The sequence below is a fragment of the Euleptes europaea genome, chromosome 1 (assembly GCF_029931775.1).
Source record: "Euleptes europaea isolate rEulEur1 chromosome 1, rEulEur1.hap1, whole genome shotgun sequence".
NCBI classification, from domain to species: domain Eukaryota; kingdom Metazoa; phylum Chordata; class Lepidosauria; order Squamata; family Sphaerodactylidae; genus Euleptes; species Euleptes europaea.
Window position 1 is genome coordinate 161,073,623 of NC_079312.1, and position 27,062 is coordinate 161,100,684.

General features: G+C 44.1%; 1 protein-coding gene across 1 annotated transcript in view; it reads right to left on the reverse strand.

Annotated features, from left to right (window-relative positions):
• Positions 1 to 27,062, reverse strand: part of FAIM2 (Fas apoptotic inhibitory molecule 2) — a 53,457-nt gene that overhangs the window by 9,462 nt on the left and 16,933 nt on the right. Inside the window, exons 3-11 of the mRNA XM_056866999.1 lie at positions 25,731 to 25,834; positions 24,968 to 25,032; positions 22,464 to 22,517; positions 19,631 to 19,681; positions 16,860 to 16,899; positions 14,363 to 14,400; positions 12,556 to 12,643; positions 9,397 to 9,492; positions 999 to 1,052 (exon numbers count right to left, since the gene is read on the reverse strand). Of these exons, the coding sequence (XP_056722977.1) occupies positions 999 to 1,052; positions 9,397 to 9,492; positions 12,556 to 12,643; positions 14,363 to 14,400; positions 16,860 to 16,899; positions 19,631 to 19,681; positions 22,464 to 22,517; positions 24,968 to 25,032; positions 25,731 to 25,834 (590 nt within the window). The remainder of the gene's footprint in view (positions 1 to 998; positions 1,053 to 9,396; positions 9,493 to 12,555; positions 12,644 to 14,362; positions 14,401 to 16,859; positions 16,900 to 19,630; positions 19,682 to 22,463; positions 22,518 to 24,967; positions 25,033 to 25,730; positions 25,835 to 27,062) is intronic.

A 27,062-nucleotide genomic window follows, 5' to 3' on the forward strand; every position in this document is an offset into this window, starting at 1 on the left:
CATTCCTTCTGTATGACTAGTTCAAAGGCCATATGCGGGGCAGCCATGGTCCAAGTATTCCCATTCAGTTGTCATTGCTTTTGGTGTCTATCAGATTTCTGTCAATTAGCAGGGACAGTGTACTGATCATGGAATGAGGGCTAAATTGGTGACTTGGACAGCTGTATGGATAGAGAGATTAGACGAGATATAGTGCTATGATGTGGATTTTGGCTTTTTCCACACAGTTATTTATTCCTTGCATGGACAGCAGCATACAGCCAGTAACAGATACATAAATACATGCCCTGACCTGGATAGCCCAGGCTATCATCAGATCTCAGAAGCTAGGCAGGGTCAGCCATAATTAGTATTTGGATGGGAGACCACCAAGGAAGTCCAAAGTTGTGATGCAGAGGCAGGCAATGGCAAACCACCTCTGAACATCTCTTGCCTTAAAAATCCCATGGGGTTTTTATAAAAAAACTATGGAGACAAAGTTCCATTTAAATTTATAAATATGATGGCCTCGATTCTGGCATCTGATAAACACCTACCTCCTGGCCCATGGTTAGGGTTGCCTGGTCCCTCTTCACTACCAGCAGGAGGTTTTGGGGACGAAGCCTGAGGAGAGCGAGGTTTGGGGAGGGGAGGGACTGCAATGCCATAGAGTCCAATTTCCAAAGCAGCTATTTTATCCAGGTGAACTGAACTCTATATGCTGGAGATCAGTTGTAATAGCAGGAGATCTCCAGCTAGTACCTGGAGGTTGGCAACCCTACTATAAGATGATGACCTGAGACTGAATTGTGTACAGCAAAAACACGGGCACAAACTTTTCCGGTTGGATTGTACCAAACCCATGACCACATGAAGAACAAAGGCAAGCTTTGTTAGAGTGTGGCCAATACCCTACCTTAGACTGCAAAGCCATAGCTGACCCATCGAGCTCGATTAATTTTCACTGCTACTGGAAGAAAGAGAACAGCACTGGAACCACGGGGGTTAGTTTTGCTTACCATAGTAAACACAACCGCACCCAGCACAGCATAAACGGCATGCAACCACGGCACCTATCAGGAAGAAGCAGAGGAGATTGGGTCAGTTTAACATGCCGAACTCAGAGGGGCAACACAGTCCGTTTTGGGAACGCTGGGCGTCCAGTTGTCTGGAGACGTTCAATGTGTGGCAAGTCTTGATTGATCCAATGTAAAAATAGCAGGCAGAAGAAGGAACATCAGACAAAAGGTCATTTCTTGTCTCATTAGTCTGGCTTCCAGCCACAGGCTGGTGACCAAGTGTCACTAGATAATGAACTGGTAATGCTGAACTTGATGATGAATACCTGGAAATTAGGGCTCTTTCTTGAGCAGGGACTACTTAGGCGTGTGTATATTTGGCACAAACAGGTACTGTGACCTATACAGAGGCCACTTGAGGTTGATATGGGACTAAAGGCAATTTCTTTGACTGCCTGGCTGCGGTATAAATGACTTCTCAAAGGACCAAAGGGCTGAAGAGTAAAGGGAACTTTTCTTAACCAATCTTTTCTGAATCTCTATTAAAAACTCGCTTAAACTATTTGGGGTCTTGATGAGATTTCTGCCATTGGCAGGATCCCAAAATGTCCTGTCTGATAAGGGCCAATTTACACATGTGGGCACACCACTTTATTGGTGGCAGTGTAAGGATGGAAGCTCCGTAATGCAGCAACTTTGAAGCTAAGCAGGCCGCCTTCAGGTCAGGAGCTGGATGGGAGACCTGCTGAGGAGACCCTGGATGCCACCTTCAAACTTAACTGGATGCCACCTTCATGGTTGCCACCTTCGAACTTAACTGAAAAAGTATTATGTAAGATATGAATGTTCTGACTATAGTGTGTTATATCTGCAATGTTAACACGTGTCTGCTGTTAAAACATGAGTTATCTCTTGATTGATGGACTTCCACATGTGAAGCAGCCTTTAGTAAGATTCCAAGCCTCACTCCGTCACTTCACAATTCTTCTACTTTCTTGCTATTCTGCTTGTAAGTGACATTAAGGCACCAATCCTGAAAAAAGGGGGTGTGTGCTGAATTGGCCCAGGAGCCAGCGTGACCCTGTGCCAAAGTAAGTGCCCACTTATCCCGGGGTAAGGGGACACTTACGCTTGTATTCATGCTGGTGCAGGTAAACCATGCCGCTGCGCAGGACTCCACCACCAGCGCTGCTATGCCGGGAGCAAAATCCCAGAAGTGGGCACCAACGCCGGTGTGTGTGTGTGTGTGGGGGGGGGGCATTCCAAGAGGTAAAGCTGATGTTAGTCAGATTCCTAACCTCTTTCACCCCAGGAACACCCCCTCGAGCAGTGGCATTGTTATGCGCAGCCTCGCTGTCTGCTATGGGGGCATTTTCCCTTTTTAATTTTTGTTACTGCCTTTATTTTATTTTATTTTATTTTCAATTTCTTTATTTTATATTCGGCGGCCAGGAAGTCTCTGTGGAGGCAGCGTGGCTGCACCGCTCCCAGCCGCTGCGGATCCACCCCCCATCAGGAATGGGCTGCCCATCTTCAGTTAGAATCCGCTTTTAGTTTTTCATTTGTACTGGTTTTTGCTACCAGGAGTCTACAACTTAAGGATAGGGTGATGGCTCTCACAGATATGAAAAGCAACCTAGCGTCTGCATTGCTCTTTATCTGTAACACAGTTACTGTTTTGGTGGATCTCCTCCTCCCTCCTTCCATGCTCCACAACGAAACATTTTTTTTGAAAACTCCAACTGATACAAAATTCTGCAGCCAGGATGCTGAATGAAATGGATAGGGACCATATCACCCCAGTTTCATCTACACTGGCTCCCAGTTTGTTTCCAGGCCCAACTCAAGGTGCTGGTATTCACCTTTAAAGCCCAGAATGTTTTGGGGCCAGCCTGTGGTGGCGGAAAGTACCATCAAGTTGCAGCTGACTTATTGGGTTTTCAAGGCAAGAGACGTTCCCTGCTTGCCTGTGTGTTGCAACCCTGGACTTCCTAGGTGGTCTCCCATATAAATACAAAGGCCATTTATGCAGGGTCAATTTTGATGCTCGTTCAAAGCTCTTTTTTTAAATGTGACCTTTAAAATGCCTACTCAAGGTCCCAAAGCAAAAGGAGGAATTCCACACACACACACACACTCGCCTGCTCCTTCGTTCCTTCTATTAGCAACTGCATAGCTAATGTGCAGCTGTGATTTTGCATGCTTCCTTGAGGGGATTCTTCAAGGTGGGGGCGGAGCAAACACAAAAGGTCATCTTAAAGGGGCTGTTAAGAAATGCGAAGCTTCGCAATCACTTTCTGAATGACGGTTCTTCGCAATCACTTCCTGAATGACGGTTCAGCGTGAAAAACTCAAAAAAAAAATGCGGAGCACTTCAGCCTGGAAAGCGCTGCTAATTACCAAGCATAAATGGCCAAAGACTTTTTTGTTTCATCTGGTGTTCCCTCAGTGACCCCTTTTTGCTGCCCTATGTTTTTATTTGCTACATCTGTGGGTTTTTATATATGTATTTTACTCTTGGTTTTAAATTGGTTTTATAATTTGTAATGTCCTGCATTCAATTGTTAACCACCTTGGGAGTCCTGATTGGCCAGAAAGGTGGAGTATAATTTCTGCTAGTAAATAAACAAACAAGCAAACGAATAAATAAATAAATACAATAACATGCCCAGCAGATAGAAGCTGGTGAGAAAGATCCCACTTCTTTTTGTACATCCCCATAGGAGTTAGCAGTTTGTCTGCTAGACTGAGCTGGCAATGTCTTTTTCTTAGCCAAGAAAATGGGGACATGAAGGCAAGTAACGTTGCCTTGATTTTGCATAATGCGTCAAACTCAGAGACACACCTGGATTCACTTTGGGACTTGAAACTTGAGAACTGTCGGCAATGTTGCTATCCTCTCCTAGGCCCTGTTAATATTTAAGATAAATGTATGCCAGGAATGTGTTACATATTTCCTGCACTGTTTGATATCTTGTTTGTACATTATTGTTTGTACATTACTCTAAATGATGGCATCTTAGGGTTGCCACTTCTGGGTTGGAAAATTCCTAGAGATTTTTGGGGTGGAGCCTGAGGAGGATGGAGGGACCTCAGCAATGGATATAATGCCATAGAGCCCACCCTCCAATGAAGCCATTTTTTTCCAGGGGAACTATTCTCTGTCATTTGGGGTCAGGTGTAATTCTGGGAGATCTCCAGACCTCACCTAGAGGTTGGCAGCCCTATTACCCAGTGATAACTTGACCTTCTGGCCACTGTCCTACCCTATCTTGTAATACAGAGTGAATTCATTTAGAATAATGTGTTGAATTACAGGGGGTTTACCTGATGACAAAGGAAAACGTTTCTACCAGAGAGTGCACATGGGCGATCACATAATTATATGTTTGCTCTCTTTCTCTCCTGCTCTTGCTCTTTCTCTTTCTGTCACTCACTCGTGTGCGTGTAAAAATTTCCAGCACACAGAAAACTGAATGTTCAAGAAGAGGGGAAAGCCTTTTTCTTGACATGCTAGTTTTCTGTGAGTAGGGTGTTTCCCCAATACATTCAAAAGCAATGCATATTGATGAACCCTTCCCCCTTGGACACATTTAGCTTGGAAAGGTGGACCAGGTTTACTACCATCTCCCGTTTGCATAAACTGGACCTGAGACCATGGTTTGGAGGAAGTAGATGAGAGATTGCCCTTACATTATAGGGTATTTATTAGATGCTTATGAGGGTTCTCTTCCTGGCTCCTACCGACTATTTCACAGAAAGCAAGGTTCCTTCATAAGTGTGGACCAACCCATCCCAAAACTGTGATGAGTGGGAAAAGAGAGAAACAAGGGTCACCTGCGAAGAATTAAACTAAATAATATCTTGACTGTATGCTTGAATGTAACCCTGACCTGGATAGCCCCAGGCTAGCCTGATCTCGTCAGATCTCAGAAGCTAAGCAGGGTCGGCCCTTGTTAGTATCTGGATGTGCAACCTCTAAGGACTACCAGCCTTGTGATGTGGAGGCAGGCAATGGCAAACCACCTCCAAACGTCTCTTGTCTTGAAGACCCTTCGGGGTCACCATAAGTCAGCTGTGACTTGATTTCACAAACAAACAAACAAACCTGTATGAGATCTGGGACAGTAAACTCTGCAATAAGTGTTGGCCTTGGAGGATATGGCATGTGCTTTCTTATTTATTTAATTAGAAAGTGTCTATGATGTCTCTCCAGAGAACCTGCTCAATTTTCTAAAATTCCTAAGGAGACGAGATGTACTCTAGGGAGCCGTGTGCGTCACTCAGAATCGTGAGCTTTCAGCAAGCCGCAAATTCCACTCCCAGAAGTACTCCACTCTGCAAATTGAACTCTCAGAAGTGCTCCACTCCCACCCAAACCGGAACCTTCAACACCTGTTTTTCCTGGATACTAATTGGCATTAGACGTTAATGCCACTTGCGAAGTGCAAAACTTTTATAATGAGCCTTCAAAGTTCCATTTATTCTTGAATATCAGCAGGGTGTGAATGAAAGGCTGAGAAAAGTTCTTTCAGAGATAGGACAATCAGTTATGCTAATTGCTTCCAGCCCGTAGAAGGAAAGATTGCCCTGATAACAGAAGCCTGAGCTGGAACTCAAACACATAAATCAAGCGCACAGGGATTAATGTTGGCTTCATGATACTGGTGAGTGCTCCCTTGACTTTGTTAGTTCCTAAAGTTACCAGCTCTGGATTGGGAAATTCCTGGAAATTTGGGGGCAGGGTCTTGGGAGGGCAGAGTTTGAGGAGGGCCCTCAGTGGGGTTGCCAACCTCCAGGTACTTGCCGCCTTGTTCTGCTTTCAGCCTCAACCCTTCAGCATCTCGTGCTTTCATCAGAATAGACTCTTTGCTGTTATAAAAGTCGCTCTTCTCCAAGCGTTGGAGTGTTGGATCGTCTCCATAAGTGTTTATAAAAGCCCTTTTGGGCAAAGATTTATGTTTATGTTAACAGTATAAATTTATAATATAATAATTTCTTATACAAGCCTTTTTGGATCTAACACTTATGTAAGCCCTTTGGGGCTATCATTTACATTTATGTGAATGTGGTATGATTACAATACCGATATAAATAAGCCATTTATTTCTGATGTTGTTGGGGGTATGATTCTAATACCTTGTATATTACAGTGATTGATTTATTATTATTTATTTAAGACCATTTTGTGCATGGTTTAAACTTCAGTTGAAGTCTTATCAATATAGAGCCCACGTGCTGTTGTTCCCTTTAACCTCCAGGTACTAGCTGGAGATCTCCTGTATTGGACTGATCTCCAGCCGACAGAGATCAGTTCACCTGGAGAAAATGGCTGCTTTGGCAATTGGACTCTATAGCACTGAAGTCCCTCCCCTCCCCAAACTCCGCCCTCCTCAGGCTGTGCCCCAAAAATCTTCAGGTATTTCCCAACCCAAAGTTGGCAACCTTAGACCTCAGCAGGGTCCACCCTCCAAAGGGGCCATTTTTTCAGGAGAACTGATCTCTGCAGTTGGAAGATCAGTTGTAATTCTGGGAGATCTCCAGGCCCCACCTGGAGCTTGGCAAGCCTAACAGTTCCCAGTATCTCACATGTTCTCCTTGATGATGAATTACTGAAACTCCTTGGTGGGGAATAGCTGAGAGATTCCAATCTCTCCTCCTTTGCTTCCTCCCTATCACAGTGGGTTCTTGCCTTGTGAATAATGGCAGGTCAAGTAAATAGTCCACAGCCCAGTGCCCAAGCTTTTCAGATGCCAAAAGAAAATAATGTGGAAATAAAGGTGATAGCGCAGGGCCTGCAAGACAGAGATGTTCCACCACGCCTATGGTTGAGCACGTTCCTTGCACCACTTACTTTATTTTCTACATCGGCTTATTCTGCCTCTTTATCTGGTCACACCACCACCAGTATTAATGCTGAAGGTAGGGTTGCCAGGGCCCTCTTCGCCACTGGTGGGAGGTTTTTGGGGAGGAGCCTGAGGAGGGCAGGGTTTGAGGAGGGGAGGGACTTCAATAGAGTCCAATTGCCAAAGCGGCCATTTTCTCCAGGAGACCTGATCTCTATTGGCAACCCTAGCTGAAGGTGTCATTGGATTTCTTGTTTTTTATTTGCTGAATTATTGAGATATGCTATCGGTTTTTAATCGATCTGTTTATCGTACTGTAGTTGAGTTTTAATGGGAATATACTGAAATTATACTTGGAATAAGCCGCCCTGAGCTCGACCCTGGTTGGGAAAGGGTGGGTTAAAAATCTAATAAATAAATAAAACAAATTGAATAAAGCTTGTGAGAAGTGTGTGCTTAGAATAAAATAACAACATTGGGTATGAGGGGCAGACCTGTGCTATTTAGGCTTCTACTGGCTACTGTAGAGGTTTGGTGGACAGGGCCATATCAAACTGAGATGGAAAGTCCAAAGGGCATCTCCCAAGGGTACAATTAGGGTTGCCAATCTCCAGGTGGTGGCTGGAGATCTCCCGAGATCTGGGTGACAAAGATCAGTTTCCCTGGAGAAAATGGTCGCTTTGGCAACTGGACTCTATGGCATTGAAGTCCCTCTTCTCTCCAAACCCTGCCCTCCTCAGACTCCACCCCCAAAAAAATATCCAGGTATTTCCAACCCAGAGCTGGCAACCCAAGGTAGAATCCATGTGGATATTCTCCCACACAGACCCCAGCCTAACCTCCCTCACAGGGTTGTTGTGAGGTTATAATGAAGAATGGAAACATGCGTGCTGCTCTGAACTCCTTGGAGGAAAGATGGGACAATAACATACTAGATAGCCACCACTAGTTGCTTTACCAATCTCTGCGGCAACTGTGCCCATGCCCATACCTTGCCATATGGACTGACATAAAGTGTAGAAGCCATAGTGTATAAACTGGCCTTCAGTTAACTGGTCCTAGGAAAAGACTGCTGGGGGGGTGCAACCACCAGCTCCTGATAAGGTGTGGGGGCAGACGAACAAGGGTGCCTCAGCCCACTGTACTGTGGGCCTGTTCAGGATTAGGCTTTCGCAGCATTTTAAGATGACTTTAAAATGGAGGCAGCATTCTCATGGTGACCACAAGGATGTAGTCATGTCTAGTTTGGCCTTGTGATCTTTCTAGGCATGAGGAGAAGCTCTCTGAGAAGGATGCCATTTAAATAATACCAGGTGCCAACCATCATTCATTCCTCCTTTGTTTGGCCCTCTGGATCTGCTGCTTCTGAAAACAGGCTTCTGATTTTTTTCTCACCAATCATCAACTGCAATAAGGATGATTTTGCCCTCATAATCCAATTCTATTGTGTCAACTCTGATGCATTTTACATACTTTCAGAATCTAAGCGTTCAGTATTGAAGGCTACTGACCAGACGATGGGTCAGCTTTCTATTCCAGTGTGTGCCTGACTCTCTCTCTCTCAATTTTTGTGGTATTTGCTCTCAAAGACCCCTTTTCTGCAATGCAACTGCTTTCTCTTTCGTTTTGTACTCTGGGTTATGCAGGCTGAACAGTGGGGAAACCAGCAGGTACCAGAAAGTTCAACCAGCAACTTCTAACTCTTTGAACAGGAACAGGCAAAGGCTTCCCATAGTGCAGATTACTCTAGGGTTGCCAGTTCCCTCTTTGCAACTGGCGGGAGGTTTTTGGGGCGGAGCCTGAGAAGGGCAGGGTTTGAGGAGGGGAGGGACTTGAATACCATAGAGTCCAATTGCCAAAGCTGTCATTTTCTCCAGGTGAGCTGATCTCTGTCGCCTGGAGATCAGTTGTACTAGCGGAAGTTCTCCAGCTAGTACCTGGAGGTTGGCAACCCTAAGATTGCTTTGGCCTTCAACCCACTGCTTTATTGGATATTATATATTTATTATTTATTTACAACATTGATACTCTGCCTTTCTAGCCAATTAGGGCCTTGAAAACCGCATAACAAAATACATCATAAAATGAATTAAGAAACAGAGCTAAAATATACATATAAAACAGAAGGCAGGAAGGAGGGATCATTGTTTCGCCGGACAAAACAAAAAGGTCTTAACCGGCCAGTGGAAGACAGTTATAAAAGGGACAAATGAATATCCTTGAAGAGGCAATTCCGTAGTTTTGGCACCACAGCTAAAAAGGCCCTCTCTCAGGTTGCCACCCATCTAACCTCAGAAAGTGAGGGCATTGGAAGCAGGGCCTCAGAAGTTGACTGTAGAGGTAGAGTACATTCATATGGGAAACAGGTGGTCCTGATGGTTTACTGGCCCCAACTGTATAGAGCTTTAAAGGTCAATACCAGCACCTTGAATTGGTCCCACAAATCGACTGGGAGCCAGTGTAGATGGAGTGATATGGTCCCTACAACCTACTCCAGTCAACACTGAGAGATTACCCATTAGTTCTTTCTGTAGAGACAGAATGTGACTTACATATCTGAAAGGAAGCATGATGGCAAGGATGATCCCGCTAAAGAACAGCACCATCAGCATCACAAAGAGGACTCCCTGGCAAGAGGTGAAGTCATACTGTAGGAGAAACAAGAGAGCATCACTGTATTGGTGTACACTAAATAAATGGAAAGCATTAAGGACTCACTGGATTCCAACCATAAGATGTGCTTCCTTTTTTGTCAGACATTGGCTACTGGATCTATATTCCAGACTTGGAACTCCTAAAGGTAAAGGTCCCCTGTGCAAGCACCGGGTCATTCCTGACCCATGGGGTTACGTCACATCCCGACGTTTACTAGGCAGACTTTGTTTATGGGGTGGTTTGCCAGTGTTTGCCAGTCATCTTCCCTTTATCCCCAGCAAGCTTGGTCCTCATTTTACTGACCTCAGAAGGATGGAAGGCTGAGTCAACCTTGAGCCGGCTACCTGAAACCAACTTCTGTTGGGATCGAACTCAGGTCGTGAGAAGAGCTTGGATTGCAGTACTGCAGCTTACCATCCCACGCCACAGGGCTCATACTTCTCCAATTTTACCCCAAGCTACATATCCTACAACATTCTAGACATAAACGAGTTCTGTCCCATGTAAATTTACCCCAAAGCCCCAGTTCATAATTCAGCACCAAGTGAGTTATCTGATTTATACCGAGTGAGATTGTTGGTCTATCTAACCCAGTATCGATTCTGACCGGCAGCAACTCTGAGCGATAGTCCTGCTAACTGAAGAAGGAAAGGACTGAAGCTGGGATCTTCTGGAGAGGTTTAATGTGCTCTAGAATTATCACTCAGTGGCTCTACCACTGAGCCAGAGCCCAAACCCCAGACAGTGGGGTTTGAGCCTAGGACCTTCTGAGGGCCCTTCCACTGTTATTTCATTTATTTATTTAGAAAAATTTTATGCTGCTTCTCCAGAAACCTGCCTGAGGTGGCTCACAAAATGAAAATAATAAAAACAAAACATTAAAAGATATTGATCCAGCATTTAAAACCCAGCCAAGCATAAAAAAACAACCAAGACCATAAAAACAGACTGCCAACAGCTTAAAATAATAATTTCCAGACTAAAATTGTGTTACAAGATCAACCCCTTCATTAACAGCCTGGGTGAACAGAAACCTTTTGGCCTGGCACCTAAAAGAAAGCAGTATAGGTGCTAGATGAGCCTCAAGGGGAAGGGAATTAGTAAGTGAGGGGCCACTAGTGAAAAAGCCCTGTCTGTGGTTTCTGTCCACCTCACCTCTGAAGGGGGGCACAGAGAGCAAGGCTTGTGATGCAGGTATTAACTGGCAGGCTGGACAGTATGGGAGAAGGCAGACTTTCAAGTACCCTGGCCCCAAACCATTGAGAGCTTTAAAGGTAAGAACCAACATTTTGAATTGTTCCTGGAAACAAATGGTTAGCTGCTGCAGATCTTTCAGCACTGGGGTACATCACCCAACCCATGTACCTTTCAGTATTCTTTTAAAAATTCATACATTGCATTTGTAATACCATAACTTTGGTCTAGCTGCCACTAACTCTCCATCTCCTTGCTGTCCTCACCCACTGAACCAGTACTTTTGACATCAAAGCAAATCTAGGTGGTTTAGGTCTAAGGGCAGTTTTTATAACCATGGTAGGAAGATGAAGAAGAGTTGACTTTTATACCCCTATTTTCTCTACCTATAAGGAGTCTCAAACCAGCTTACAATCACCTTCCCTTCTTCTCCCCACAACAGACTCCTTGTGAGGTAGGTGGGGCTCAGAGAGTTCAGAGATAACTGTGACTAGCCCAAAGTCACCTAGCAGGTGTAGGAGTGGGGAATCAAACCCTTTTCTTCAGATTAGAGTCCACCGCTCTTAACCACTACATCACGCTGGGAAGGCACAAGGAGTTGAGTGAGTATTCAAACAGGATTCTGACACATACGCACATCCTGGAAAGTATTTGCCCACACTGGAAATATCATTCGATGATTTATAAAACAATAAATGAATGTATATGGCCTTGCTAACCAACCATTAAAAATGCCTCCAAACAGCTAGTTATCTTGCTTTGAGGCCAGCTGTCAGAAAATCAACATGCAAAGTCAACATTTTATATGGTTTTGCTTTACTTTTTTTTTTTACTTTTACTTTTTAAATACTTTTGGAATGTCTTGCCTCCCTGTTTACAGTTTTACCTGCGCACTCCAAGAGAAACGATGGCATTGTTGGTAGGTTCTATTTCTGGACTGGCCAGATACTGCCCAAAGAACAGAAATCTGTGATTTCCATAACCGTTGACCTTAACCATGCAGAAGAGCTTCACAACACTTTGGTTGACTTTACCCCAGTGTGTAAGATTTGACAGGGCCTTGCAACTCGGGACCTTCATTTGTAATGTATGAAGAGATTCCATAAATCTACTTTCAAACATGCTGAATAATGCACTTTCAATCCACTTTCAATGCATTTTAGCGATTGTTTGCAAGAGGATTGTGACATTTCACACAGTAACCTGAGTTCTATGTGAGTTTTCCACCTGATGAAGATTTCTTTCCTCTGAAGGAGAGTTCAAACACATGGCATTCCTCCACATTGCAACATGCTCTGTCCATGCAGCAGTATCAGTAAGAACTGTGAGCTAGCAGGATGCTCTACTTAGGGCTAGCTGGTACAAGCGATCCAGGTGGCTCCCTGGGTCACCACAATTTGAGGAGGGTGGCCAAGTAGGATGAAATGGCTGGCATGACTTGTGCCCCTTGTCAACTCCCAGAACTGCCACATAGCCTAGGTCCAAGCTGAGCGCCAGCAGTGCTGACAGAGCTTGCCTTCCTCTGGGCTGCCAGCGTCACAGGTCAAGGGGTACAATGGATGTGATTGGGGGCAGCCAAATGTCTTGAAGCCTACTCTGGTATTTGATCAGATTGTAGGTGAAGGCTGTGTGATCACCATTGAAAATGGCATAGCCAGCCTTCAGCCTGAAGTGGTACAGTCAACTCAAAATTCTACCACCTTTTTCTAGTGCAAGTGTAGACCAGACTATCTGAAGCCTGAAGTGGTATAGTCCAGGAATAGCCCCCTGTTGTTTATAGACAAAAGATGTCTCCTCTTCTTTCCTAGCTATATAATTTGTCACAAAGTCAGAACCAAGTTGTTGAATTACACTCGACTCACCTTGGTCTGGAAACTGAATATGGTCACAGAGAGGCATACCAGTGCTGTGATCCCGAGGCACAGAAGGACTGACTTGGTGTTGTAGTAGCTGCACAAGGAATAATGAAATGAAATTATGACAGTTCCGATTAGATCCATCACCGTGCAAAGAAGAACACAACCAAGCTCAAATAGTAATTCTCAAATGATGCATTGGAAGGACACGGATGTGCCACAAAGAGGTGTTTGCATGACACGAGAGAATTATCAGCTATTGTGCTGCAAGAGACAAATTAAATAACTAAAGGCTCCCAAGAACTCAAAACACCTGCTCATGGATCTACTGCCCCTCCTTCCTGCCAGCTTCTACTCGATGCAGTTAATTCTGTTCATGAGGTATGACTAGGTAGTTCACACACTCCCAATTTAAGGACCTGGCACAATAGTCGGGAACACATGGAACTAGAGGAGGGAAATAGGGGAAAACAGCACCACTCTAGTGGCCCAATCACTTCCAGCAAATACCAGAATTATAGTTTTGCCCATATCCTAGAGCGTTGGCTCATTGTCATACCGGTGATGTGATATCACTTCCAGGTAGGGTTGCCAGGTCCCTCTTTGCTATCGGCAGGAGATTTTTGGGGTGGAGCCTGAGGAGGGCGGGGTTTGGGAGAGGAGGGACTTAAATGCCATAGAGTTCAATTTCCAAAGCGGCCATTTTCTCCAGGTGAACTGATCTCTATCGGCTGGAGATCAGTTGTAATAGCAGGAGATCTTCTGCTATTACCTGGAGGTTGGCAACCCTACTTCCAGGTATTCACCAGAAGTGACATCACATTGCTAGTGTGGTTGTCTTGTTTGACTGATATTACTACTAAATAAAACAAAACCTTGTACAAAGAAGAAATATGGCAACTCTTTCTGATCTGGCTTTGACCTGTAAAGCTGTAAAAATCCAGGGATATGAGTACCGAAAGGGCCACTTGCCTCTATATGAACCTGGCCAGAAACTGAAATGCTGTCTGCTGTATGCCTTTTCAGTGCCTTTTCAGTGATGACCCCCCTGTTATGGAATTCTCTTCTGGGCTAACTAGTCTTTTTTCTTGTGCTGGATCACTTTCTGCTTTGTATTATTCCTAATTTTACTATTTAAATTTTAAATGTAATTTTTAATTATGTGATTGCTCTTCTCTGTGTATTTTTTAGGGGGGTTTATGGCTGCCAGTACTACCTTGGCAAATGCCATGAGATTTTGAGGGCAGTGCCTGGGGAGGGTGAAGTTTTGGGAGGATGTGACAATTGTCACTTCTGGGTGACAATCTAAGAATTTCCCCTAATCTCTATGGCAAAGGCTATAGTGATATAGGGAAATTCCTAAACATCCCTATGGAGATCTCCAGCTATGGAGTAGAGTTGCCAATCTCCAGGTGGGCCTGGAGAGCTCCTGGAATTACAACTGATTTTCAGATGACAAATATCAGTTCTGCAGAAAGAAATGGAAACTTTGGTGGTGGGCTTTACGGCATTATACTCTGCTAAGGTCCCTCCCCATCCCAAACCTCACCCTCCTCAGGCTCCATTCCCACATTTCCAGGAATTTCCAAACCTCGAGTTGGCAACCCTACTATGGAGCCTGTTTTCTTCCCATTTTTCTTCCCACTCCTCAATTTCTGGAGGATGGGGGATTGGGGCCCAGGCAGGGGTCGGCAAACGGCAAGCCTAATATTTTTCTTCTTTGCTTCTTTGTCCATTCGTTAATAAATGGTGGAATATACATTAATTAAATAAATACAATGAACGATTACATTTCCTTCTGTGAGTGACTAACCTGGAAAGCATCCCTGTAAGATAAGCCAAGGACAGAGTCTGTGGAGATAGAAAGACAATCTGTTACTTAAGAAGCTGGAGCCCGGAAAAAATAATAAGAAACAACAGCTCTGTGGGCAAGTTGTTGATGCTTCTTTAGGACGGCACAGCACGTTAAACTGGCCATTTACAGCAGAGATTTGATAAACCTGTTTTGCTTCAGCCTGGGAATGCAAATATGAGGGTTGAAGACACAGGAATGTATGAGATACCTGGCAGACTGTCATAAATGGCAGATGTCCTATCTTTCGACAGGTGAATCGGAAGTTGGGCAAGACCATACTTACCAATGCAGTATACATAAGTTGGACAGCAGGGACCCTCAACGTTTTTGAGCCTACAGGCACCTTTGGAATTCCGACACAGTATGGTGGGTGCTGCCACAAATTGGCTGCCATAACAGGCGGAGCCAGCCACGCAGCTTACGCTCAATCACATAGTGAAGATCCTAGTGGTGTTGCAGCAGCTGCTGCCATACCAACATTTTTAAATATCTGCACAGTCAATCAAATCTCCAATGGCCAATCAGAAGCCTTGCCTACCTGCCTCCACTCATTTTCTAAAAACACTTGGCGGGCACCAGGAAAGATTTCATTGGACATCATGGCTTAGTGGTAGAGCATCTGCCTTGCACACAGAAGGTCCTAGGTTCAATCCCCTAAAGGCAGCTCCACCCCCAGGAACGCCCTCCCCTGCACTGGCATGGTTGTACTGGTGGCGGGGGTTGGCGGCACCCAGATGCCGGCATTCTTGCCCCCGGGCCAGCATAGGTGCCACCTGTGATAAGGTGGCCCCTACGCCGCCGTGGGGACGTGCCAGCTCCTAATGAGCTTTGGCCCCGAATGGGCTCTTAGTTTTGAAGGCATCTGATGATATAATAACCACGGAATATTCTTTCCTTCATCTTTAATTGTTGGCCAAGTTTTTATTTTCCCTTGTTTATCTACCATGTCTCTACTATCATGCTACTGGACTCTTGCTCTTTTCTACTATCATGTTCTCGTAAGTTATATAATCCATTTTTGACTGTGTGCTACTGGTAACGCCAATGGTGAGGTTGGAGGACTTATTCTGCCTCGGCATATTTTTAGTAAACCATCTCTCAAAATATGACTTCCATCTTGCGTTCAAATTGCTCTTAATGACTTCTTATTCCATATTTATTTATTCCTTCTTTAGTATCAATTATTTCCAATTTTACACTCTTCCTTTTCAGATTGGTAATCCAGTCTGATATCCAGGCTTGTGCTGCCACTTGACAGTAGAGGTTAATATTTGTACAGCCAGATCCCATCTTTTTTCTCATCTTGTAATACTTTAAATCTTACTCTCAACTTTCTTCCACTCCAAATGAAATTATTTATCATTCTCTGCCATTTTTTCAAAGTTTCTTTGCCTATATATATTGGTAGCATCTAAAATAAGAAAATCAGCCTTGGTAATATATTCATTTTAATTGCAGAGATTCTTCTAAGCTACAACATTCTTAACTCTGCCCATCTTTGAACATCTTCATTGATGTTTGTCCAAACTCTTTGATAATTATCTATATAAAGATTATCATTAATTATTCTTGTTATATATATTCCCAGATATTTTATTGGATTTTTAGTAACAGTACATTCTGTTATTTTTTTTCTATCTCTTCTTCTTCTTTGGCTGCCCTTAGTAACATTATCTTTGTCTTCTTTTTATTCAATCTATATCCAGAATAAATTCCAAATCTATTTATTTGTTCCATTGTAGGCTGGGGTGCAAGTTCCTTTAACTGATATTTAGTAGAGAAATTTCACCGTGAGACGGACACTCTAGCCTAGCCCTGGTTAGTAGTTGGATGGGACACCACCATGGAACTCCAAGCTTGTCTACACAAAGGCAAACAATGGCAAACCACCTCTGTTAATCTCTTGCCTTGAAAGCCCTACAGGGTTGCCTTAAGTCAGCTAAAACTTGATGGCACAGAGAGAGAGGGAGAGGGAGAGAAATTTCAGTAGGGACAGATTTTCTCACCCCTGCACAATGAACTCTTCCTACTCAATCTTTCCCTCTTCTAGACACTTTTTCCTCCTTTGCATCTAACGATCGAGTTGAAAACTTTTCAACTGACCCTTGCACATGTGCCTTCGACAGCAACATGACCGGCAGCACTTAGCAAAAGGTAATGCTGATCTCCAAGGCATGAAAAGTTTTTCCAGCTGATTCCTACACACGGAGTTGTTGCTGAAGGCACAGGAGCAGCCCAAGACATATGGCAGCAACCCTACTTAATTGGTGTACTGATGCATTCCCACTTTACAGAGTCAATTCCCTCGATAGTTTGTTAGGGCTAACCACAAATGTTATTGTGTCAATACTCAGGAAACACCTGGGGATGGTGTCTAAACCACTACATCACAATCCATGGCACCTGTAGGATTCCCCCTATTCAACATGAGGGCGGTGCCAGGTGTGTTACTTACAAAGATGCTCAGGAGAATCAGGTTCCATGGGTAGCGCCTCCTGTGAATAAAGTGAAAGGCAGCCAAGTAAGCAATTGTTGCCCCCAGAGCATAATCACCGAAAGGAAAGTTGCACAACAGGGTTACATAATAAGGTAATTAAAGGACAGCTGAGCATTGGTGCAACAGTCAGTTCATTCTGCCGGGTAACTACAATTCATACGGTACCCTGCTATTGGGCCATAAATGCTCTCATGGATTCAATGCAAATTGAGAGCTAGGCTCTCTTCTCAACCAGGCTCTTCAGCTGTGCTTCTTACTTAATTAGTTGATTGCAATTGCACCCTGTATTTCTTCCCTTGAGGAACTGAAGCTGGCATAGATGGGATTTGCAGGAGCTCTCCCAAACAGGCATTGACCAGACCCAGGCCTGGAAGGAGGCTGTACCATGAGCCCTCTAATAGGGTTACCAACAGGCCTGGAGAAAAATGTCAGAGGCAGAACTGAAGAGGAGAACTGCAGCAGGTGAAGGTTTTCATGGCATGGAAGCAAATAACATCACCTGGTAAATTAGCCTCTATTAAAGGGATAGAATTTTTCCCCAGGTAGTTAGCAACCCTACTGTCCAAGCATACCCTGGTACCATCCCCTGAGGCTGTGGACAATAGCACGATATCCAGTAATGTGAGGAATCAGCCTGTATCTGACTGCTTAGTAAGCATACAGAAGTTAGCAAATATGATTAAATTAACCTATAAGTGTAGAGAAATGAATAATTCTTGCACTTATTCAGATAAATCTGTGGGAAAACGGACTTTCGGTATTATGACTTGGGATCTCAAAGTCTTGAAGAAGGAGCTAAATGGTATATGTTTTCTTTTCGTAAAGTTTTAGTGAAACCTGGTTTTGTATTGAATAATGTTGTATATTTTTGAATTAATAAAATATTCACTGGACAAAAACTCCCTCAAGGTTAGGAATGTTCTCTATGCAGACTAGAGGGCAAACCGTTTAAGGCACTGGATTGGATCCAGACTAAACCGGCAATTTCCTCTGATTCCACCTTCCTGTTGCGTACCTCTTTCATGACATTCTTCAGGGCTCACTGCCCCCAAGAAGTATTTCATTGAGATCAGTGGGCTGCACTGGAAGAAGGGGGAGGCAGAAAAGCTCCATTCTGCCACTGTCGAATTTAGTCTGGATCCTACCTGTTGTCTGTATAGCAAATGTCACTCATCTAGGCTGTCTATACTTCTGGGGGTTTTTTTGCCGGGAGGATACTGCACAATGACTTAAGGATGAAGATTCTATTCAGCTGGAAGGTTTGTAATGGCCGTGCAAAGTGCCAAGATGATCTAGGCTTCCGAATAGTAATTAGTAAAGACGTTTCACCAGTGAACACTGATGCTCACTTAAATGAGAATTCACGTCTTCTGGTGGCTGGTGTGGCCCTTTTATTTCTCTTTGGTGGCTGGGAGGGGCCATGGCTCAGTGGTAGAACATCTGCTTGGCATGCAGAAGGTCCCAGGTTCAATCCCCGGCATCTTCAGCTAAACGATCTGGCAATAGGTGATGCGAAAGACCTCTGCCTGGGACCCTGGAGAGCCACTGCCTGTCTGAGTAGACAGTACTGACTTTGATGGACCAAGGGTCTGATTCAGTATAAGGCAGCTTCATGTGTTCGTGTGTGTACTAGTTACAGGACACACCCATTTGTTTGGGTGGTGTTTCAAGGCACATAATCTGGCCATTTTGAATACAGCGAAGCAAAAGAACCAGAAGAGAGAGTCTGAGTTGTGATACTAGCTGGAAAAAGGGAATACAAGTGAGAAGGCTTTGGGAGAACCTGGAGAGCCACTGCCTGTCTGAGTGGACAATACTGACTTTGTTGAACCAAGGCAGCTTCATGTGTTCGAGAAGGCTTTGGGAGAACTGGTGCTGCTTTAAAGATTACGAGTGTCTGTCCAGCTTTGTGACCAGTTTCCTTCTCCTTTCCCCATGCTCGGTTTGTGTACTGGTAAATTGACCTAACAGCAACACTATAACACTCCAGCTGTCTACATCGCAAGAGAACTGACTGTGACAAAGGCAGTCATTGCAACGTTCCGCCACTTGGGGAAATCAGGAGCTCAAAACAAATATGCTACCAAAAAGAAATCATGGTGTTTTGGCTTCCCTTAGATCAGGGGTGAGGAACGTCAGGCCCGGGGGCCATATAAGGCCCGCGAAATCATTTGTTCTGGCCCTTCATGGGTCCTGGCAGATCTCTAGCTCAGAAGGATCTAAGACTGGTGATCTGCCCCCTTCCGCAGACAGGAATACCCTCTATTCAAGGTGGATGTGAGTTTGTTTTGCCAAGAAAAGGAACCTTTTTTCCCCCTTGCAGAAGAGTTGTTAGCTATGGAGCTGCTAGGACCGCCCAAGAAACTGTGTTAATCCTTTCCCACCCGGGCTGTGGAGAAACTACGTGGCAGACAGAGCCGTCTCCGTCTCTTGGCTAAATGTTTGACCAAATATAGCAGGCTAATTTTTAAGCTGATAATTTTGTATGGCCCGCGAATGATGTTATAAATATCCAAATGGCCCTTGGCAGAAAAAAGGTTCCCCACCCCTGCCTTAGATTGTTCAAGCAGAAATCAGAACACAAAATGCAGAACAAGCTAGGAGGGTATCCATAGCTTTTTAAGGTAGAGGGGATTGCTCCTTCCAACAAAGGATAAGAAGGTATAGGGAGGCTACGCTTTGAATTAATATATGCACGTCTATCAAAGGCACCGAACGGAGCATTTTACCTGGGTCCGGAGCAGCACGCCAGAATCAAATAAGTAACAAAGAAAACAGCACTGCAAGGAAACAAAGAACAAGAAATGGGATGCTGGGAAAACCAGTCACCTTTGCGACGGAGACTAGGCAGATTCTTCCATCTATCTTTCCTTCCTTCCTTCCTTACATTTGAATGAACCCAGCTCCTAGAAAACATTCTATATAAAGTATATCTATATCTATATCTGTACTAAAAAGCCAGTTCTCGGCTTTCCATCACAATCTAGAGTACCTAAAGAAACAGTCTACCAAGCACATTTTAATCCTACCCTTCCTCTAAGGAGTGTCTGGTGGCATACATGGCTCTCCCCTATGCTGTCCTCACCAAAACCCTGGGGGATATGTGAGGCTAAGAGAGTATAACTAAGCCAAGGTTACCCAGTAAATGTTATGTCACATGTGAACTCAGGTCTCCTAGATTCAATGCTCTAACCACTGCACCACACTGTGGTGATAACCATGCACATCTGACCCAGCCCTAGCTGTCACACAGCTGAAGACTTGCTACATTTTTGTCCACTGCGTAGGAATTATGTGCCATCTGTTTGTAGAACAGAGGATGCACAAACGTCATTGGCCATGCGCTCGCTATTCAGTCCACTAACATTTTTTCTTCTTTGTGTGTAAAAACAAAAATAAGCAGCCAGTTCTGTATGCTGCTGCCACACACCCAGTATTGCTCACCTTCGATGTGCTTAGTGATCTCCCCCAATGCCAAAAATAAACTTAACAGACATCACAGGAAATGCCTCTTCAGCAAATGCTTTAACGCCATGGGACAGGGCGCAAGAAATGTTGACATTCCCCCAAATTATTTGGGTTCAATGGCTGATTAAGCATCTCAGCTGTGGCTCAGATTATCATGGGCCACTTTAGGGTTGTCCTCCTTTTTCTTGCTCTTACTCCTGTGTAGCCCAATGTACCCCATTTAGCAAGAGAAACTGTTTTGTGACATTGATTTCCTACATGTGAGACCGCTGTCAAAGTAGTTGAGTCAGAAATAACAGTAGTGATGCTAGGCCGCTCCTTAGCACTCAATTCTTTTCACCCATGGAAATGCTGACTCTCAGTGAAGTAACGCTTCAATATAACAGCAAAGCATCTACCGCAGTCATAGCATTCACAAGACAGAAATGTCACTTGCAACACATTTTTTCCTTCCCTTGTTGGTGAAATTAATAATTGCATTCCTTCCATGTGACATATACTTCAGCATGACAAGATCTAGAATTGTATTGGAAGCATAACGCCATTGGGTTTTTAAAGCCTTCTTGATCATCTCTTTGGTGCTGTGCTGAAAGAGCCTAAATTCTGACACTTGTTTAAACTATATACATTGAGAAAAACTGCTTGCTGGGGGTAAAGTGTAGACCAGGGGTTTCAAACATAAGGCCTCATGGCTGGATCTGGCCCCTTGAGAGCTCTTAACTGGCCCATGAGCCAGCTGAGGCAGCCACCCACCCCCCTTAATCTGGGCTGGTGAGGCATGGGCCCGCCCGACAAAGTGACATTTATATCATATCCAGCCCTCATAACAATTGAGTTCGACACTTCTGGTGTAGATGACTGGGGAAGGCAATGGCAAACCATCCCATAAACATAGTCTGCCTAGTAAACATTGTGATGTGCCGTCACCCCATGGGACAGTAATGCCCCAGTGCTTGCACAGGGGACTAACTGTACATTTTTATAATGTATTTTACCAATGCTATTCTATTTAGTGTAACTCTGCTTCTGAAGGTCATAGGTCAGGGGCTACCTCTAGAGCTTCTGTGATTTCAGCAACCATTGTCCACATACTTTCAAGCATGTATTGGACATAAGGGCTAGACATGTACTGTTTTAGAATGAAAGCTGAAATTCTCAGAAAACTGAATTTTTCAACTCTCATATGGAATCATGATGTTTGTACACGCAGCTCTTGCTGTGTCCATTATTGTCTGTTATTTTCCATAATGACCATAATGTATACAACTAAAAAAAGTGTCCTACATAGAACTGGCCTTTGTGGAGGACTGCTTGCTAAAACTGCCACCAGTAGTGCAAGATAACTCCTTTGTCAGCTTTTCAGAGATTGCTTCAGAAGGGATCACCCTCTTCAGAGTGAAGCCCATCCGCCATCAGTGCCCTTACTTTCCGTTGGCTTGGTTTCAGCAGCGCATAGTGAAACCTGATTGGCTATGTGGTCCTGTGATTCTGTCATGCTCACTCTGTGCTTCCCTATTTCTTTGAAATTGCTCATGTGATTATTCCCAGCATGAAGAAGACTTTGTTGTCCCAAAGCACAGCACAACCAATGGGCAGTAAACATGGCTGACATCTGACGTTTGGGGAAAATGTGTTCCTCCATGAACAATGCTTCTGCTCCTCAAATGAAGCTGGCACAACTCTAAAACTCCATCCCAGAGCAAGGGAGCTTCATTTTTTACTTTTTGTATCAGGTGTGAAAATGTACAAGGTCAACCACCTTATGTTGCCCAGTGGGCCTTCACTGGAGTTTAACAAGCCCTACTCTGTGCATGATTAGAGCCGAATGCCAATTCATTTAATGCATTTATAAGAAAAGAAGATCAACTCTAACTCATTGTATTCTCCTGTAAAAAAAAATTGCTTAACTTTTGAAATCCTTTGCACATGTATTTGGGAGTATGTCCCATTGTTCTCAATGGGACTGCTTCCTTCAAGAAAAGATGCTTAGGATTAGGATGCACATTTTGTGCAGATGTCTGCCTTCCCCTACAATGTATGACATAAGCATGCTTGTAGAAACTTTTGCTGGCCCATTTCTGAGTTAATACTTACTAAGAAGCCCAGTACCAGGCTGGATTTGACTGGATGTATCCTTTGACAGGTTCACTGCAGGAAAGAAAGAGAGAGAGAAGATACATGAAGACAATGGGCGAAAACGCATGGTCATTTTAGCCTCCTTTATTCCCTGTTTCAGCCAGGATTCAGCCAGGATTGAATGCACATTCGGCGAAAATACATGCTTTCGATCCTGGCTGAATCCTGGCTGAAACAGGGAATAAAGGAGGCTAAAGCGACCATGCATTTTCGCCCAATGAAAAGCTGGGATGGGACCACCAGTAGCTGCACCAAGTAACGAGTCCATAGTTCAGCCACTTTCAAACAGAGATGAATTTCACAAAGCTTGCTGGTTAGGTTACAATATCTCCATGATTGTTTATTTATTCGATCTCTACCCTGCACCTTTCCCTGGCAAAGCCATTGATGTCCTAAGAGGAACAGACCTGTAAACCTCTACTTTTCCATGATTTTCGGTATCCTTGAACTGGATTTTCCCCATTAAAATGTATGCATTTTCCTACATTATCTGCTTGTCAATTGCATAGAATAAATGGCATAGAAAATCTAAAAAGGCTATGAAAGAGAGGAAAAAAGAATCATTGACAAGAACAAAAAATCTAGCTGACCAAAACCCATGATTATGACAATATGTGGAAGCAAAACAAACAGAAATGGCTACATTGGCACACCCCTATTTGCATTTTTTGCTGCCTTCAGAGAGGCCTTTCCACATTGATTTGTCTGCCAAAGAATGGTGTGCTTTCCCTAGGACCACTGTGTGTGGCAAGAGGCATTGGGTCCTACAGTAAAATCTATGCTCAATTGCTGAAAAGTGCTGGTAGTAAGCCAGGCCTGTTGGTTCTTACAAGAAGCCTGCATGAATTATAGCATACCTTAGAATACACTTCAAACTTCCATTTGGCTGAATATTGGAGGGGAGTACGGCTGATGGTGGAAAGCTGCTGGGAGAGAACATGCTACATGATTCTAGAAGACACTGCCTGTGCAGCAGTTACTAGATCAGGAGGGCTCACATAGTAAAAATGATAGTAAACATCATTTCTGTATGCTTGTGGAGAAGAAGCCCACAAGCACCGTGCATTTGCCCTTCTTGGCAATAGTCCTTAAACTGCCCAATGCTCAAGAAAGAAGGAGTATCACATGGCCTTAAAAACAAGCAGAGAGCACATCATAATCAGCTCAATGCCATCGATTTCTTCACCTGATTCTACTCCAGGGAAACAGCTGTTGGCTTTAGGAGACAGCTGATTAAATGGCCTGGAACGTCTCAAATGATGCTGATGTATTATTGATGCTCAGTGCAATTTGATCCTGTTGCCCTTTTGCTGCTAAGGCCTCTGCTACGCAAGCTGCACACACCTAGCCAACCACTGGAATTGTAGATATGAATAAATGTGTACACACCTAGGTTGTGCCCTATTCAATGGGAGGGAGGGAGGGAGGGAGGGAGGGGGGAGGAAGAGGAAGAAGAAGAGGAAGAAGAAGAAGAAGAAGAGATGGTCTTTATATGCCAACTTTCTCTACTTTGTGGAGAATCAAATCGGCTTACAATCTCCTTCCCTTCCTATCCCCACAGCAGACACCTTGTGAGGTAAGTGGGGCTGAGAGAGTTCTGAGAGAACTGTGACTAACCCAAGGTCACCCAGCTGGCTTCGCATGTAGGAGTGGGGAAACCAACCCGGTTCACCAGATTAGGATCCGCTGCTCATGTGGAGGAGTGGGGAATCATACCCAGTTAGCCAGATCAGAATCTGCTGCGCTTAGCCACTACACCAAAGAAAGCTCTGCAGAGGAAGGCAATGGCAAACCATCTTTGCTTCTCATTTGCCTTGAAAGCCCCTTGCTTGGGTCACCATAAATCAATTGTGACTTGACAGTGCTTACGTAGGTACATATTCTACAAGAAAGACAGCTAGGGCCAAATTGCAATGACATAACATGCAAAACCCAGAAATACCTCAGCACTGGCCAAGTATGGCCCTCTAAGGTTGATTTACAGAGATGGCCAAGACCAGCATCCTTCTTTTCTCCCAATTAGTTGAATACTTAAGGCAGCAGCCATTTATGTATACTTAAGGAGGCAGCCATTTTTAATTCTGAATGCAGTGACCACTAAATTTTACCTTGGGACAAATTTCAAGACAAATGTGGATGTTCTTCCTTAGTAAAGATATCCAAGGAATTCTGAGGGGAAGCATTATTTTTTTTAAAAAAAGTTTTGCATGACTTCAGTCTTTACCAGGCATGGTTTGCCATCATTCTGTTTTAACACTTACTTTAGCTTCAATTGCAAGTTCAGAGAGTTAAACGGACTTTTCCAGATAGTTCACAAGCCAAACATTATGCAGCCTTTAACTATGAATTTTCAGATCAAGGATAGGTGGAAAGACTGTGGGAACAGCAATGGCATTTGGAAGGAAAGTTTAACAGAGTGAAAAAAGGAAAGAACAAAGTTTGCTGTTAATTCAGAACCTTACCAGAAGGTGAAGAGAGCCACAATGCCAAACGTAATAAAAAGCTGGACCATAAGGATGGTGTAGACCTGAAAACAAAAAAGCAGGGTGCATATTAGCATGAAAAATATGCTCAAAACAATAATGTGATCATGATCCTCCTGGGGTGCAACTTTTGACTACTCCCATACAACAAACATTGTATTCAGTTGCCAGCTCTGGGTTCGGAAATATCTGGAGATTTTTGGGGTGGAGCCTGAGCAGGTGGGGTTTGGGGAGGGGAGGGACTGTAATGCCATTTTTCAATGCGAGTCCAATTGCCAAAGCAGCCATTTTTCTCCAGGTGAATTGATCTCTATCGGCTGGAGATCCACTGTCATAGCGAGAGATCTCCAGCCACTACCTGGAGGTTGGCAACCCTACACTGCATCCATCCCTACTTAAAGTATATTTGGGGTTTCAGTTGTGGAATTTTCCCTCCCCCTTTGAGCAGGAAAGAGACCTGTCAATGACCTCTGGTGGGTTGGGGATAGGGTTGCCAACTCCAGGTTGGAAAATTCTTGGACATTTGGAGGTGGAGCCTGAGGGGGACCTCAGTGGAGTGAGTCCACCCTCCAAAAGCAGCCGTGTTCTCCAGGAGAACTGATCTCTGTAGTCTGGAGATCAGCTGTAATTCCAGGATGTCTCCAGGTTCCACCTGAAGCTTGGCAACCCTAGTTGGGGACCTAGCTGGTGCTTCAGAGATTGGCCCCATTGGACCATCGTCATGCTGGATAGGCAGCATTACCTTCCTGATGAACACCCTGCGAACGTTCTTGTCATCCCAGTTGAAAGTTGTGAGCATCTCAGTGTCCCCTGGGTATCCTCCACTGCCATAGTTAGGGCTTGTACCTGAAAATGATAAGAAATAAGATATGTTAGCTTTTGTCCAGCAGCTTCCAGAGTCATGGAGTGTATGTACCCCCATAGGGCTATATGTACTGTTACCACATGTGGTCAGGAAGACACATATACTCTAGTTTTATGTGAGTGTGAATATGGCTCACTTTCCAGTTCAAGCCCAGAAATACAATCTAAAATAGGATGAGCTTAAGAAACATATCTTATTTCCACTGCCTCACTCCTAAAATAAAAGAGCTGCTGGCTGAGGTTCTATACCTAGGAATGACCCACCAAGGTTATGCCCCAAGGCTCAAGTTTATTGGAAAACGGTACAAAAGACAATCTGTGAGAATCATAGAATCACAGAGTTGGAAGGGGCCATTCAGGCCAACTAGTACAACCCCTTGCTTAATGCAGGATCAGCCTAGAGCATCCCTGACAAGTACTTGTCCAGCCTCTGCTTAAAGACGGCCAATGAGGGGGAGCTCACCACCTCCCTAGGTAGCTGATTCCACTGCTGAACAACTCTTTCTGTAAAAAACATTTTCCTAATATCCAGCCAGTACCTTTCCTCCTGCAATTTAAACCCATTATTGCGAGTCCTATCCTCTGCTGCCAACAGGAACAGCTCCCTACCCTCCTCTAAGTGACAGCCCTTCAAATACTTAAAGAGAGCAGTCATGTCCCCCCTCAGCCTCCTCTTCTCCAGATTAAACATTCCCAACTCCCTCAGCCTTTCCTCGTAGGGCTTGGTCTCCAGGCCCCTGAGCATCCTCGTCGCTCTCCTCTGCACCCGCTCTATGCTGTCCACATCCTTTTTGAAGTGAGGCCTCCAGAACTGCACACAGTACTCCAGGTGTGGCCTGACCAATGCAGTGTACAGCAGAACTATGACATGTTGTGATTTGGATGTTATGCCTCTGAGACAATGAGATTGGTCCTTAATTTGAAACCTGAAATTTATCTCATAAATTGTGTCAATATCATTTTATTTTATTTTATTTTATTAGATGTTTATCCCACCCTTTTCTGACCAAGGTCAAGCTCAGGGCAGCTCACATCCACCAATACATCCACAATAATCCAACTGAATAAATATAACAATACAACAAGGATAATTAAAAATCTATACTACAGTCTAAAAATTGAAAGAGTTTAAAACCAGAAAAATCCAAGATCCAGATAAATCCAAATGACGCCTTCCATATCAGTAAAAAAAAAAAAGGTAAAGGTCCCC